The sequence below is a fragment of the Cricetulus griseus genome (assembly GCF_003668045.3).
Source record: "Cricetulus griseus strain 17A/GY chromosome 1 unlocalized genomic scaffold, alternate assembly CriGri-PICRH-1.0 chr1_1, whole genome shotgun sequence".
In the NCBI taxonomy this organism is placed as follows: Eukaryota; Metazoa; Chordata; class Mammalia; order Rodentia; family Cricetidae; genus Cricetulus; species Cricetulus griseus.
In genome coordinates this window covers 158,881,840-158,895,562 of record NW_023276807.1, presented here as the reverse complement: position 1 = coordinate 158,895,562, position 13,723 = coordinate 158,881,840, and the positions used below count along the sequence as shown (strand labels likewise).

Here is a 13,723-nt window from a genome sequence, read left to right as displayed (position 1 = left end):
TGACAGAGATTCAATGCTGAAGAACCATCCCCAAAGGCCATATCTCTCCATCCTCATTTCTACTACTAGAACCACCACCCCGGAAGAGTCAGGTACTTATCTCTGTTGTCATAGTAACAGCATCCTCCGAGATGACCTAGAGTCAGTTTCCCACTGATCCCCACAGCCTTCTTCAATATCAGGAGGGAGGATCAATTAAAAGGGGAAGAAGGATGAGAACAAACTTGTCATGACTAAGTAGTGATAGATACTATACAAAAGACAGAAACTTCCAGAATGGTCCCTCCACTTTTTCTTATGAGAAGGAGATAGAGAGAAGAATTACTGCCATAGTTACTCTGGTATTCCTTCTGGAAGAACAAGAAGGACAGCATAGTTGAGCCAGAAGGTACAGTGGACTTACAAAGTCATCTTCTCGTCAAAAGTTCCAGTAATACACCTCCACAATCATTTAACTCAGTTACATATTGCCAGTCAAGTTTCTGCATCACTACCAGATAGGTTTGTTGCAAATGCTTAAACCACTGGAATTAAAACAGCAGCTGTTCTCTTTGTGGAGATATCTTATTATTCCATACGTAAAGTATTATGACTGTTGATATTCAACAGAATATGTGGAAACTGAATCAGCAATGAGAAAATTGAGCATGCCTTGACTTCAGAATTCTTCAAGGAAATTTTGGTTGATGAAGTAGCAGTATACATCAAGTCACACAGTAACTGCACTGCATTAAAAAAAATAAAATAAGCCTTGCTCATTCTCTGTCCTGAGTAGGCAGACGCAGTGTAAAGCCTTCTTTATATGTTTATTTTATTGTTCATGCGTGTGCACATGTGTGTGTGGTTATCCACAGAGGCCAGAATTGGGCTTCACATCCTCTGGAGCTGGAGCAACATGGATGCTGAGACCCAAATTCGGGTCCTTTACAAAAGCAGGAAGTGCTCTAACCTCTAAGCCATCTCTCTAGCGCCTCCATCAGCCTTTCTTAACCAACATGGGATAAACATAACCACTACAAAGGCTTTAAACTAGACTTTTCTGACTTTCAGATACTCTTTTCAAATACATGGTCAAACTTGGACAGGAAAACTATGGAATATGAAGCATGTCCATCTTATTACCTATTTTTATAAATAAAGTTTTATTGGATTTATTGTCACCACATACACATATACTTATATATTACCTATCATCTTTATGCTACAATGGCAGAGCTGAGTACTTATTTTAACTGTATTGCACACAAAACTGAAACTACTCAATCCTGTCCTTTGCAGAATGATGCGTGCCCTGGATGATGTGATATCCTCCACAATTTCAAAGACTCAGTACTATAAAATATAGTGAATGTGATTACATTTGGGAAGGTAAAGTTACCAGGAAAGCTATATTGAATTATGGTTGCCCTTAAATAAACATTCTTATGATAATGAAGTTTACAGTGCATTATGTCTGAGAGTTTTGACAAAACACCTTTCTATCATAGTACATTGGAGGATGTCAGAGAGATGTCACCACAAGTAAAGTAGAAGCGACAGTCATCTTCCCATCATTGACAGGAAGTCCACTGACTGGAAGACAACGTGTGGCCTTCTCTTGCTGCATAAGAAGGAGCACAAATAAGAGTAACCATCTCCTCCCAAGCTTAGGTTTCCTGGATCAGGGATCAGTCCTTACAGACTGCTGTGTGAGGCAGGCAGAGTGCCAGCCCAGGCTCTCAGCCCTTCATATCTTTCTGCATCTAGTCAGAGCCCATAACACCAACAACACAACATAACAGGGTATTAAGGGGTCACTGAAAGTGATTAAGAACCTGGGTGGCTAAATGTCAAAGAAACAGAAAAGGCCCTTGGGACTCAGTGCACTCCGGAGGTGAGGGTTTGTTTCTTGTGTTCAGAAGGTGAACAGACCAGGCATCGGAAATGGGAAAGATCTTATCTCAGCACAGAACAACAGCAAAAGCAAGTGAAAGCCTATCCCAGCCCAGAGCACATGGCCACACATCGAGGGACAGGGTTTAGGAAAGTCAACTATCACTGTAGTTTGTGGGCAGGGAATGAAGAAAGATTCTCTTGAGCATGAATGAAGTAAGGATGTGGGGAGAAAACCCCAAAGAAATGAATGATAAGAAAAGGAAGTATCTTCTATTCACTTTGACTATAAAGCTATTTACTGAAAGAGGAGCACTCTATAAGACAATCAAAGGAGAGCCATGAAAATGTATTAAGTTTTAATTGACTTGGCAGTGTTCATAAAGGAGTAAAGACCCAAAGAAAAAAATCTTCTATATTTTCTCTTTCCTCTTTGTGTCTTTTCTTCCACTTATTTTTATCTCTGTGCTGGGAATTGGACCTGGGGTTTTATGTACACTAAGAAAGACCTCTATGACTGAAATATGCTAGTCTCTTACGGTATGTCTGATGAAGAGCTGATGGTGGAGACTGTGTAAGAAGACTGACAGTGTGATCTAATGTAATAATGAATAACAAATGTAGTAAATTTAATAAATGCAATAAATGAGACAAGAAACAAGATGTTTGCTTGTGTTCTTCTCCCATCTCTGCACCGTCTGTTCTGGAAATAGTGACTAAATCATAAGAAGCTCTCCACAAGGATGAAGAGACGGAGTAACAAATGGGAAAATGACTGATAAAGAGTAGAGCAATGAAAGAGCCATTGATATTTCTAGGAAAATAAAAAATTGGAACAGAAGTGGCTCCCTAAAACCAAACTGGGAAAAAAATTCAAAACACTGGAACACAGTAAGAAAGGGCTCTCTCAATAGAAGGCAAGATATAAGATAAGATACACGAACTGCTTCACACTAATAAGTCTTTGCCATCTTGGTTATTCCCACCAGTCTGTAAACCAGGAGAACTTCACATGTATCTCAAGCTCCATCAGAGAGCATCACCCAATTCACCAAGCACATGTGCTGCCTGCTGATGCTTGTTTGACCCATTGTTGGGTTTTGAGAAAGGCTATGCACATTCTGGTATGGCCCACACTCATTTAGGTCCACAGGCAGCTGACTTCCTCTTGCCTCAGCATGTAGGAATCCACACCCATCTTGCTAAAATCCAAGACACATTCTGTCTGTAAGTCCCCAGTGAACTCCACTTTGTATGATCATGAATCTGTCTCCTGATTTTCAGTTGCCTGGCAGACAGCTCTCATATGTAGGGAACGGGTTTTTCCAAACGGTATTTCACCTAGAAATGTCCTGGAAGGTGTTTGAATTATAAGGGTTTAAAAACATTCTACTAGAATACATCATGGCAAGACTAGCTGTAAATTACAGACTAGAAATTAGGCACCTTCCAAGAGAACTAAAAAAAAAAAAAAAAGATGCTGTGGTCCTCAGGAGAGGGTAGAGGGGTACTGAAGTAAGGGATGCCTCCCCTAAAACCTCTTCTCAAACAAAGTCCCAAACATGAGGCCAGAAGGTGGTTATGGGCAGGTACTTTGAATAGAAGCAGAATGCAGGGAAAGTATGGAATGCCTTGCAACAAGGACCACAACAGGAGAAAAGACAGGTCTTTGGCTTTTCTGGGATGCTGGATCCCAAAATTCAGTGGAAATGAGTCTGTAGGCCTCTAGGTTCAGACACCAAATTGTCTTTGATTTAGACAGTAATCAAGAAAATAATTCTCAAGCTCAGAGGACATACAAATAATCTCTCTTGAAAAAAAATATCCAAAGATAAAGTTCCAATTGCTTAATCAATAGTGTGAGAAATTTGTGATACTCAAATAAAAACATGGCTGCTTGTAGGCTGAGGATGTAGCTCAGCGACAGCACACTTACTTGCCTAGGAGACTTGAGGCCCTGGCACAGAGAGATCCCCTGAAGCACATTAACTAACTAAATATCACAAGGAGCACGTCTCATCAGACCACAAAGATCATTTTAGTGAGTGATGATAAAGGTGACAGGGTTGTGGTTCAGTTGACAGGATATCTGGACAAAAGGTGAGAGCAGGCAATTCAGTTTGAATTCATTATTTCATCAAGAGAATAACTCCTCATCTGAGCACAAAAGGCAGTGACTTCTTTTACTACATATAATCACCAACTTTTAGAATGTGATTGGAAGCATGCAAACAAGCAAGAATCTCTATTGACTATCAGGACTGGACTAAATTGCCAAAGAAAGATATCTGGCATCAGGGATTGTTTTTGTTCTGCTTTCTGCCTTTTCCAAGCTTTCCTTAATTAGTGAAAAAAACTCCTGTTGTAATTAAAACAAAAAGCAAACAAATGAACAAGTGAACCTCATAAGTCATAGAAATCCTTAAAACGGGTTAGAATGCTCCAGAGCTCAGCTTCGGGAAATGTGTTTCTGGTGACAAACATGCATTTTCCCCCTTACATTCAATGAATAAATGCATATAAGATACATCTTATCACATTTGATTATGTTATGTTAGCAACTTTTGCTACTGGGATCATTATACTAAATATGCATCAGAAGTGATCTTTTGAGGCAGTGATACAGAACTGCTGGAGCAAGGAGGGTTGGCTGTTATACCCAGGACAAGTTACTTACCCTCCCCAGGCCTCTGTTTGTTTGGATACAAAAAGAATGGGGTAGTAATTGATCCTACTTCATGGGGTTGTTGTAAGAATTACAAAGTGCTTGAAGTAAAGAATTGGCACACATTCAATACCTGAAAAGTGGTGGTGTTGTGGGGTTGGTGATGATGGTATTGGCAGTTGTGAGGGTGCTGGTGGGATTCGTGTTACATCAAACTAATTCTATGGGACTCCTCTGTGTCGTTGTAGTAGGTAATATTTCACAGAGACAGTAGATCAATATTACATGGTTCTAAGTGATCTGTGAGATATCTAGATAGATGGACAGATATAGATAGATACATACATACATGCATGCATACATACATACATAGATACATAGATAAATGCATAGATGATAAATATAGACAGACAGATGGCAAAAATGACTTAAAAATACAAAAGTCACTGAGATCACTTACATATCAGTTAGTCCTGAGGTATCATGCTGAATTTCACCATTTTACATTGATTACATACATCAGTGTAAATAATGGGTGAACACTATGAATAACGGAAGAAAATAAGCTTATTCTTTTCAATATGAGAAATAGTACTTTCAATTATTCCAGTGTCTGGCTCTTACATGCTGTGTGTGGTTGTTTTCCAATTCAAAGAAGATTCTCAACAGGCCTCCATTCCTCCCTGTCTCCCTTATTATAATGATAGCCAAGTTGCCCTCAGTATACAGGAAGAATAAACTACTACCCAACATGACAACCTTGTCCAACATGAGTGCAGTGAAGCAAAGTCCCGTGCAATTCTACCAGGGCACTCACTTGTGACATGAAGCTAAAACAAGACTTGTTGATGACTGAAAGCTAAGGCATGAGTATAGAAGTTGTCATAGTGTGGATTATAGAATCCAGTCTCTCAATTAGATACATTTCCCTTGATTTTGATATTTAGCATTTCATGTCTAATTGCCTTTTGTCTGTCTTTAAAAATATTGCCCAATTGTCACAATATGCCACATTACTGACTTTGTTGTATTTGACACAAAGTGTTACTCTATAGCAACTAAATCTTGGTTTCCAGCTTTTCCTTTGATGAAAAAAACTGAACTATTTTTCCACTGGAGGCAAAACTCCTCTCACAGTTATCTGTCAACTTCCCCGCCACTTCTTCAGGCATCTCTGGAAGAGGACAACACTATATAACACTGCCTATGTCACAGATATTTACAACAGATTCTCTCCTCTAGATTTGTGTGAACAGCCTAATGTTTTGAAAATTGGATCAGCTTTAAATGAAAATGATCCCACCATTTTGAACACCCCCGAGAAAACATTTAGGGAACTTGTATCATTATCCTATAAGAATTAAATTGTGTACATCTGGATAATCATGTTCAAAGACGTGTCTATGCCTTTAAAAAGTAAGCTACACCTAGACATGGGAGAAAAGTAACAAACTTCATCTTTTTACCCAGCTTTCCAGATGTTTAGCCTGACTTTTTTTTGGAGGGACATCTGCATTTCAAGCTGGAGGTTTCCTTATGTATAGCCCTAAGTCTCAATTTCATTGTGTAACAATTTGCCTAAATGGCTGGTAATCAGGCCTATCCATAGCTTCTAAGAGGAAAAAAATCATCTTTGAGATTGTCTCCAGAAGTGTAAGGAAAATGAAACAACCCTGGATTCTAGGCTCTACTTCTTCCCTGGGTAGGTGCCAAACAATATCTCAAAAAAATAGTTAGGTCCCTGGGAAAGGTCAACTCTGAGAGTCCCTCTTTACCTGATTACAAAACAGAGGTTGACACTGAGCTGTGAAGCACTGGATGAGCCCGTTTCTGCACACACACTTGGCACATCGGCTCAGTCGCCACTCCTCTCCATCCTGATATATGTGGCCATCATAGGAACAGGGTTCTGGAAGGACAAAGGCATAGGGTTAGGGTAAGTACTCATATGTTGGTATCGGAGCTGACTGCATGTGTGGACTGGGCCCCAGGGCCACTGTATGGGTGATGTTGTTTTGACAATAATCTCAATTGTTCAACTTTACCAATAAAGACTGGGGAGGCTGGTGCCAGGGTGAAAGCCAGCTAGCTCAGGAAGGCAGAAGAAGCACCCAGCTGACTTTCCACCTCCACTGACATCCCAGAAGCCTCCTTCCCCTACTTTGTCTCAAACCTAACTCCCCAACTCAATATCCCTCCCTTCTACTTCCTGTGTATCCTGATATCTGTTCTCCTGACTCCCTCTTACTCTCTATGGATTTTTTCTTAGTAATCCTCTGTTCATTTCTGGTCAACTGGTTGCTTGCTCCACCTCTTGACCTATTGTTAACTTTAATTAATCCTGTTTACAATATTCAAGCCTAAAACTCTTGGATTAAAGGTGTGTGCTAAGGCTGAGCCACACCACAAACAGAAACAGGTTTTTCCAGTAAATGCAATCTCAGGGGTTCATGGTGTGATCAAATATCCTGCAAAGGGTGGTAAGGAGTGAGGATATTCTTGGGTCTCATGCTTTGTAATTGCTACTTTGCCATCTGAGTCTATGCTGCTAGTGAAGTCTGGTGAGGTATGGAACCTTGGTTCATTTGTGGTCCTATATCCTGCTTGTTTTCCGAGCTCTTAGCTGCCTGCTTCGCACTCAGTTGCAGAATATTTGTTTAACTATGTAAAGTTGCATTGCTGTTTTACATTGGCTGCCCAAGGTACCTTATTGGACTAATAAAAAGCTGAAGGATCAAGAGAAAAGATAAAGGCAGAATTTCCAATCAGGGAGAGTAAGTAGGAAGAGGAATTTAGGCTCAGGAAAGAAAGAAAATAGATGCCAGGGATATGCCAGGGCCAGGCAGCCTGACAAGGAGGAAGCAGGCAAGTAGAACAGACAGAATGAGAGAAAAGTAAAAAGCCCTGAGAAAATTATAGATAAATAGAAACAGGATAAGTTAAAAGAGTTAGTGGGACAAGCCTAAACTAAGGCCAAGAATTCATAATTAATAAGTCTCTGTGTCTTTATTTGGATGTTGGTTGGCAGTCCAAAGAAATTCCAGCTACACCAGTCCATTTTACCTAGTCAGGAAACCAAGAGGTGCATTTGTTCATTTGTCTTCTATGCACCATGTCCCAGGAGGTCCAGAGTGCCCGGGTGGGTGGTCTCCTCTCGCCCCTTGAATGTTCTCAGAACCAAGGGAGCAGATAGAAAATACAGAATTTTCACACACAAAGAGACCACAGAGGCAAAGTAAGAGGCTCCTTTACTCTGCGCAGGAAATGTGGCAATTTCACCCATTAGGTAGTTGCTCCTACATGATGTTCTAATCTCTAGAGGCAGAATGTCTTTAATATGTCTTTCTCACTGAGAGCCAGTCAAAAATGCTTTTAGCATCTAAGAGTGAACCCCAGAAACTGAGGCAGCACATTTGCCATGCTACCCCACTAAGATGCTCATGTTATTTTCACATTCAGTGTTATTTTGCTCAAAACAGTTAACAGTGCTCATATCAGCTAGTGAGTGAGTTCTGAAATGCATAAGGCAAATATTCTAATTCCATGATTTCCTGGGCATGCTTTTAAATCTCAGGTATGGTTCTCTAGAACAAAGGCCTTCGGAGGTAGAATAACTAGCGACTGGAAAGAAACCAGGAAAAAAAAAAGTGTGTGTGTGTGTGTGTGTGTGTGTGTGTGTGTGTGTGTGTAAAAGACAAGAAAAGAGCATGGCTTTCAACTGATACCAAATAAAAGAACCATTCTAATCATTCCATGTCAGCAGAGGGCATGATGGACTGATGATAATTTTATGATAAAGTCCATACAAAGAGCTGTGAAAGTGCAACAGGACATGTGTCTCTAAAATGTAATAAAAAGGATACATTGAGAAAGCATGGGTTCAAAGGACAGGTCAGGTCTGGAAAGCATGCCCCCAGCTTGCTGAAAGAAAGCAGGGTGCCTTAATTTACAGCAGGAGTAATCTGTTCCCTGAGGTTGTAGGAAACACAAATAAAGGGAGTCGTCATCCCCCCCCCCGCCCCCACCCCAACCGCCACTTGACTTAGAGAAAGAGATTGCATCCAAGACCAGCTGTCAGAATCAGGGTAACAACACTACATGGAGAATAGGTCTGGTCCTTCTGTCTATCAAGGGAGAAGAAGGGACATGGGCCTCATGGAGTCCAATCAAAGGATTGTTTCCAAGCTCCTTTATCTCTTGGATGAAGAAAATATAGAAGGATGCAGCTGGCCAAATAAGACACTAGTAGAATTCTACATTTGGAATGCAGCCTGAAGACCTGTGCCAATGGCACCCTCTGAGGCATCACTCACCACCGAGTTGCGGGCCATACCACCTTGGCTAAAACCAGAAGGGAATTTTGAATCTTTGAAGCATGCTGAACAAGGAAGACAAGAGTGGAAGTGTCATCTATAACCTCAAAGGCAGAGAGGGTCCCTGCCCACTGGCTCATACTCACTCCCTGCTCCCACACAGATGGGGCAGCAGCCTCCTTCAGCAAGGAATTCCAGCTCCTGTGGTCCACATGATAACGGGGAGCACGGTCGGTGGGAGCATCTCACCTCTCCATGAGTGCAAGAGCACACAGTGCATGGGGTCGAGGTCCACTCTGTGCCATGCTGTAAGCAAATGGAAAAGAGAAGGTTAGCTCCAGACCCCAGATTTCTGCCAACCAAATGACAGGAGCCTTGTACACCATGAGGGAGAGTGGAGCTTGGGAAAGGGGGAAGGGACTGAACTGGCAAGATTGACTAGAGATTATAGTTTTCTCTACTGGAGGCCAATTTAAAGATGGGTTTTCTTTCTGTTACCTCCAAGATTTTTATATTTGAAAATTTCAGAAAGATGCAAAAAGAAAAAAGACAGCACTAATCCCATTGTTTTAGATTCTTTTCCTGTTGCTATGACAAAATAATCTGACCAAAGCAACTTGAGGACGCAAGAGTTTATTCCTGTTCACAGATCAAGGTTCAAATTCTCAGCAAGGAAGGAAGATGGCAGGAGTTGAAGCACTTGATTACATCAAATGCATGATCAGGGAGAACAGAGAGGAATGCAAGCCTCGGCTGAGCCTTCCTCTACCTATGTGGTCCAGAATCCCATCCAGGGAGTGGTGTCACACACAACAATTGAGGCTTTCCACCTCCATCAGTGCAATCAAGGTAATACTCTATAGTCATGCCCAGATACCTGCCTTTTAGCTAATTCTAGATTGCCAAGTTGACAATTAACACCATCACACCCATCATTTGAAGAAATTGTGAATCCCAAAGAAAAATGTATACAAACAAATCTTCAGGGCTTTTCATAATGGCTCTGTCATCTACTTTAAGACAAATGCTCACCTGCTGTTTATATGTGGTCTTCAGACTCTTTGGGTTAAGTAATCCTCTTGCCTCAACCTCTCAAGCAGCAGGGGGCTCAGGTGTGTACCACCACACCTAGTCCATCAAGTTGTTTAATTTGGGAAGTACTGGAGACTGAACCCAAGATCTTTCAAATGCTAAAAACACTCAACTACTACTGAGCTACACCCCTGGCCCCCAAATTCTATCACTTTCAATGGATCTCATTCTAATCTGCTTTCTTCTTTGGGTTTCAAGCCTGATTAGTCCACATATTCTTATTCTTTTTCATACTTACATTCTCTCCCTCCGTCCCTCTGTCCCTCCCTCCCCCCCCCCTCTCTCTCTCTCTCTCTCTCTCTCTCTCTCTCTCTCTCTCTCCTTCTCCCTCTCCCTCTCCCTCTCTCTCCTTCTTCCTCTCCCTTTCCCTCTCCCTCTCTTCCTCTTTGCATACTGACACATACACATACCCACTGATCTCACATTCCTAGGAAGTATGTAGAAGGGCCAAAAGGAGGCCTCTACTCAACCCAGTTTCCCCACAAACTGGAGAGCAAAAGATGGTCCCAGTGAGGGTATCCATCCACATATCTAGAAAGTTTCTAGGCTACTTTACACTGGGTTACCAAATTCTCCAGGTTCTGGGCAGTTATATAATTTAGCCAGTGCCCAAAGTATCTAAATTAGTCATTCTCAGATGTGATGCCAAATGAGCCAGCATGCCAGCACTGGTGTGTGCTGCTTGGTTAGAAAAAACATCATACAGTCTCTATTCCAGGATAGACTAATGGTGCACTTTCCTAGATAACATAGTAAAATTTCAATAGTTTTCTAAATACTGGAACCTGTTCCAATTTGCCTCTTTTAAAGCTAGCTATGATGGGTGTGCTTCATCACACATCATATATGGATGGATTTTTATCAAAGCATCCAATGTTCCAGGCATTCAGTCACAGAAACATAACCTAGGGATTACACCTAGAAGTTGTAAAAGCAATTTTCCTGCCTTTTCACACTGGCATTCAAAATACTTTTCCATCTCAGGCACAAAGGAGCCTTGTACGTGAACAAGTCAGCACTCCTTCACTCTGCAATCAGGCCAAGTCTAATGCTATGGAATTATGAAAATGCTGGGCTAATGCTGTAGAAACCACAGTACCAGGTAGCTGTTATAATCCAGGGATCTGGGACTCGGCTCACTATCATACTGCTCTTTCCTCCAGACAGACTTCCAGGGAAAACAGGGGGCAGTTATACACACATGTGCTGGGAATGAGCCAAGGATGTCAAACAGTAGCCTGCACACTTCAGGTCTCATTTCAGCCCTTTTTGTCTTGGGAATGAAGTTAAGTCAAACTTACTTCCTTGTCTGGAAAAATGAGATGATGAAACAGCATGTCCTTTACTAGGAGCTTAGAAAGTTCAGAAGGTACCACATTGAGGGGGCAGCTAGGGTTCATGTGGGCACACAGAAGGGACTCGAGCTGGATATAGCATTGGTTGACAGCATCTACAGCAGAGCAGCAATAGGTAAATGCTGCATGAATGGCACTCCCTTCCACTCGTGAGGTAAGATAATCCCAGATCAGATCTAATGTGCATTGTGGGTGGGTACGGCTATTCTAATTAACTTGATTGTGACATCACTTCACAGTGTATACGCACATCCAATCATCACAGTCAAAACCTAGATATATTCAAGTTTTGCTTGTCAGCTAAACATTTTAAGCATTTTTTTTTAAATAGGATGTTTAGTCCTTCCTGATTATTTCCACGATGTGTTCTTGGATTTCTTCTGCTTTTGTTTACCGTATTTGGTTGTTTGGCGGTGTTTTTTTTGTTTTAGATGCTTTTTCCTGCTAATTTAATGTTTAAAAAGTTACCTGAAGAAAATGATGAACGACATGATAAAAAGTTCCAGTGTAAGGATTCAACCTTGTTCTCTGTAGTGAAAGTGGAAACGTTTCAGTGAGAACTGGAAAGCTACCAAAATGGCTACTAACAGAGAATAATGTTCCCCTAGGGCATGATGGGAAACTAGTTATAGCATTATTACATAAAAGGCAGGGCATAAAACATGCATTCAACATAGTTTCTGCCTCTGTGAAAACCGATCTATGTGTTATCGGTCTACCTGTCTATCTACCTACCTGCCTCACCTGCCATCTCCCCTTCCAGCAACACGAAACAACAGTCAAGAGACTGAAAACACTGGTTTCAGAACACCCATGTAACTTAGTGATTGTACTTTTTGCTTGTGTATTTTTCTATTTTCAAATTTTTCACCAATGGAATGCTGTAACTTTTGTCATAACAAAGCAAATTACTATCTAAAATATATAATGAATCACCTAATCTTAAATCCAATTGAAGACTATATAAAATAAGTTGAAGTAAGCAACTTCACTTTATTAAAAGGGAGCTACTGCTCCCATACCAGTTCTAACCAAGTCCCCTCTGGCTTTGTTTCTGAGATTAGATGAGCTTCCTGCACACACAGGATCATATGGCCATAGACAAAAGGCCATATTTCTTTCTCTTTTTTTTTGGTTCATTTGTTTATTTATTTATTTATTTTTGGTTTTTCTTTTTTTATATTGTAAAGTATCCTGATGGATTTTATTTAGACTTTTTGGCATCATAGAAGCAATATTTAATAATTGAAAACCCATCATTCATCACATAGATCAAAGAAGGAGGCATTCAGATGCAGTCCATCAGAAAACACATATTTTCACATAGCCAAAATAAGATACAATAAAATCAGCATTTCTATGAGCCTGTGAATATTTACTTATATCTTTTTTCATGGTGTCCATATATTTCACGAAAGCAGGTATTTAATTGCACTGAAAAGGCCATATTTCTAAGTGTCCAGGTATTTCAGTTCACTAAAACAAGACCTTGCTTTTTGTTTCTACAAAAAAAATTCATTGACTTGTTTCTAAAACATCTATAATCATACCACCTTTCAGACAGACCACAAAAATTAACTGTAATAACAGCCTGTCAATCACCAAGGCTTCTCATTTGTAAAATGAAAGGGCTGTGTTAGCAAAGCTCTTCGGTACCTTCGGGCTCTGTGATCATGTGAATCTATCATCTCATTCAAGAGGCACGAAATGAAGCAATGGCTCCTCCCTTCACAAAAACTTGAGAATTATAGGAATACCAAAGATCACTCAGGAGGGAGACTCCATTGTTTCATGTCAAAGCCATGCAGCTGGCTCCTGTGTAATTCAAAGTGCACAGGGCAAGGGAAGAGAATTACTCTCTCATCTCCTGGGAGGATGAGCCAAACGTGCCCTCCTCCATCTTTGTCTTCTGTCTCTATCCTGAGTGTCTTATCCTTCCCCAGAGTGTTTGAGGACTGATAATGTATGCAAAGCATTCAGCCTAGAGATCAAGGGGTCCAGCACATGCCAAATGTTATTTATATCTATATAAATAATTTCACAGGGTTCTCCATACCCATTTACAAATGCATTATTTTTAATAAACACTGTGGCAGCAAAGAGAGCTATATAAAATCAAGGAATAATACATGCATCAAGCAACGCTCCCACAAGAACCAGCTCTTGCTGTGCCATCTTAACCTCATTAATACCCTGGGAAAACATGAGATTTTTGACACTCGGAGAAAGCAAACCCTACAGACGACATCTAAAGTATGTTCTTCTGTGTAGTCAACTAACAAGTTAGTGAGTGCTGACTTAAGTCCAAAGAATAGATATGGTCATAAAGTATCTGCCTGGATTGCTGACAGAATAAAAAATATATGTTCTCTTCACATAATTTGTTCCTTATATAAGGTTATAAATTCAGAATACTAAATATCCCA

The 13,723-nt window shown here is 40.6% G+C and overlaps 1 protein-coding gene across 1 annotated transcript in view; it reads right to left on the bottom strand.

Annotated features, from left to right (window-relative positions):
* Nucleotides 1-13,723, bottom strand: part of LOC100753685 (extracellular matrix protein FRAS1) — a 269,806-nt gene that overhangs the window by 225,599 nt on the left and 30,484 nt on the right. The window contains exons 4-5 of the mRNA XM_035453056.1: nt 8,997-9,156; nt 6,313-6,446 (exon numbers count right to left, since the gene is read on the bottom strand). Of these exons, the coding sequence (XP_035308947.1) occupies nt 6,313-6,446; nt 8,997-9,156 (294 nt within the window). The remainder of the gene's footprint in view (nt 1-6,312; nt 6,447-8,996; nt 9,157-13,723) is intronic.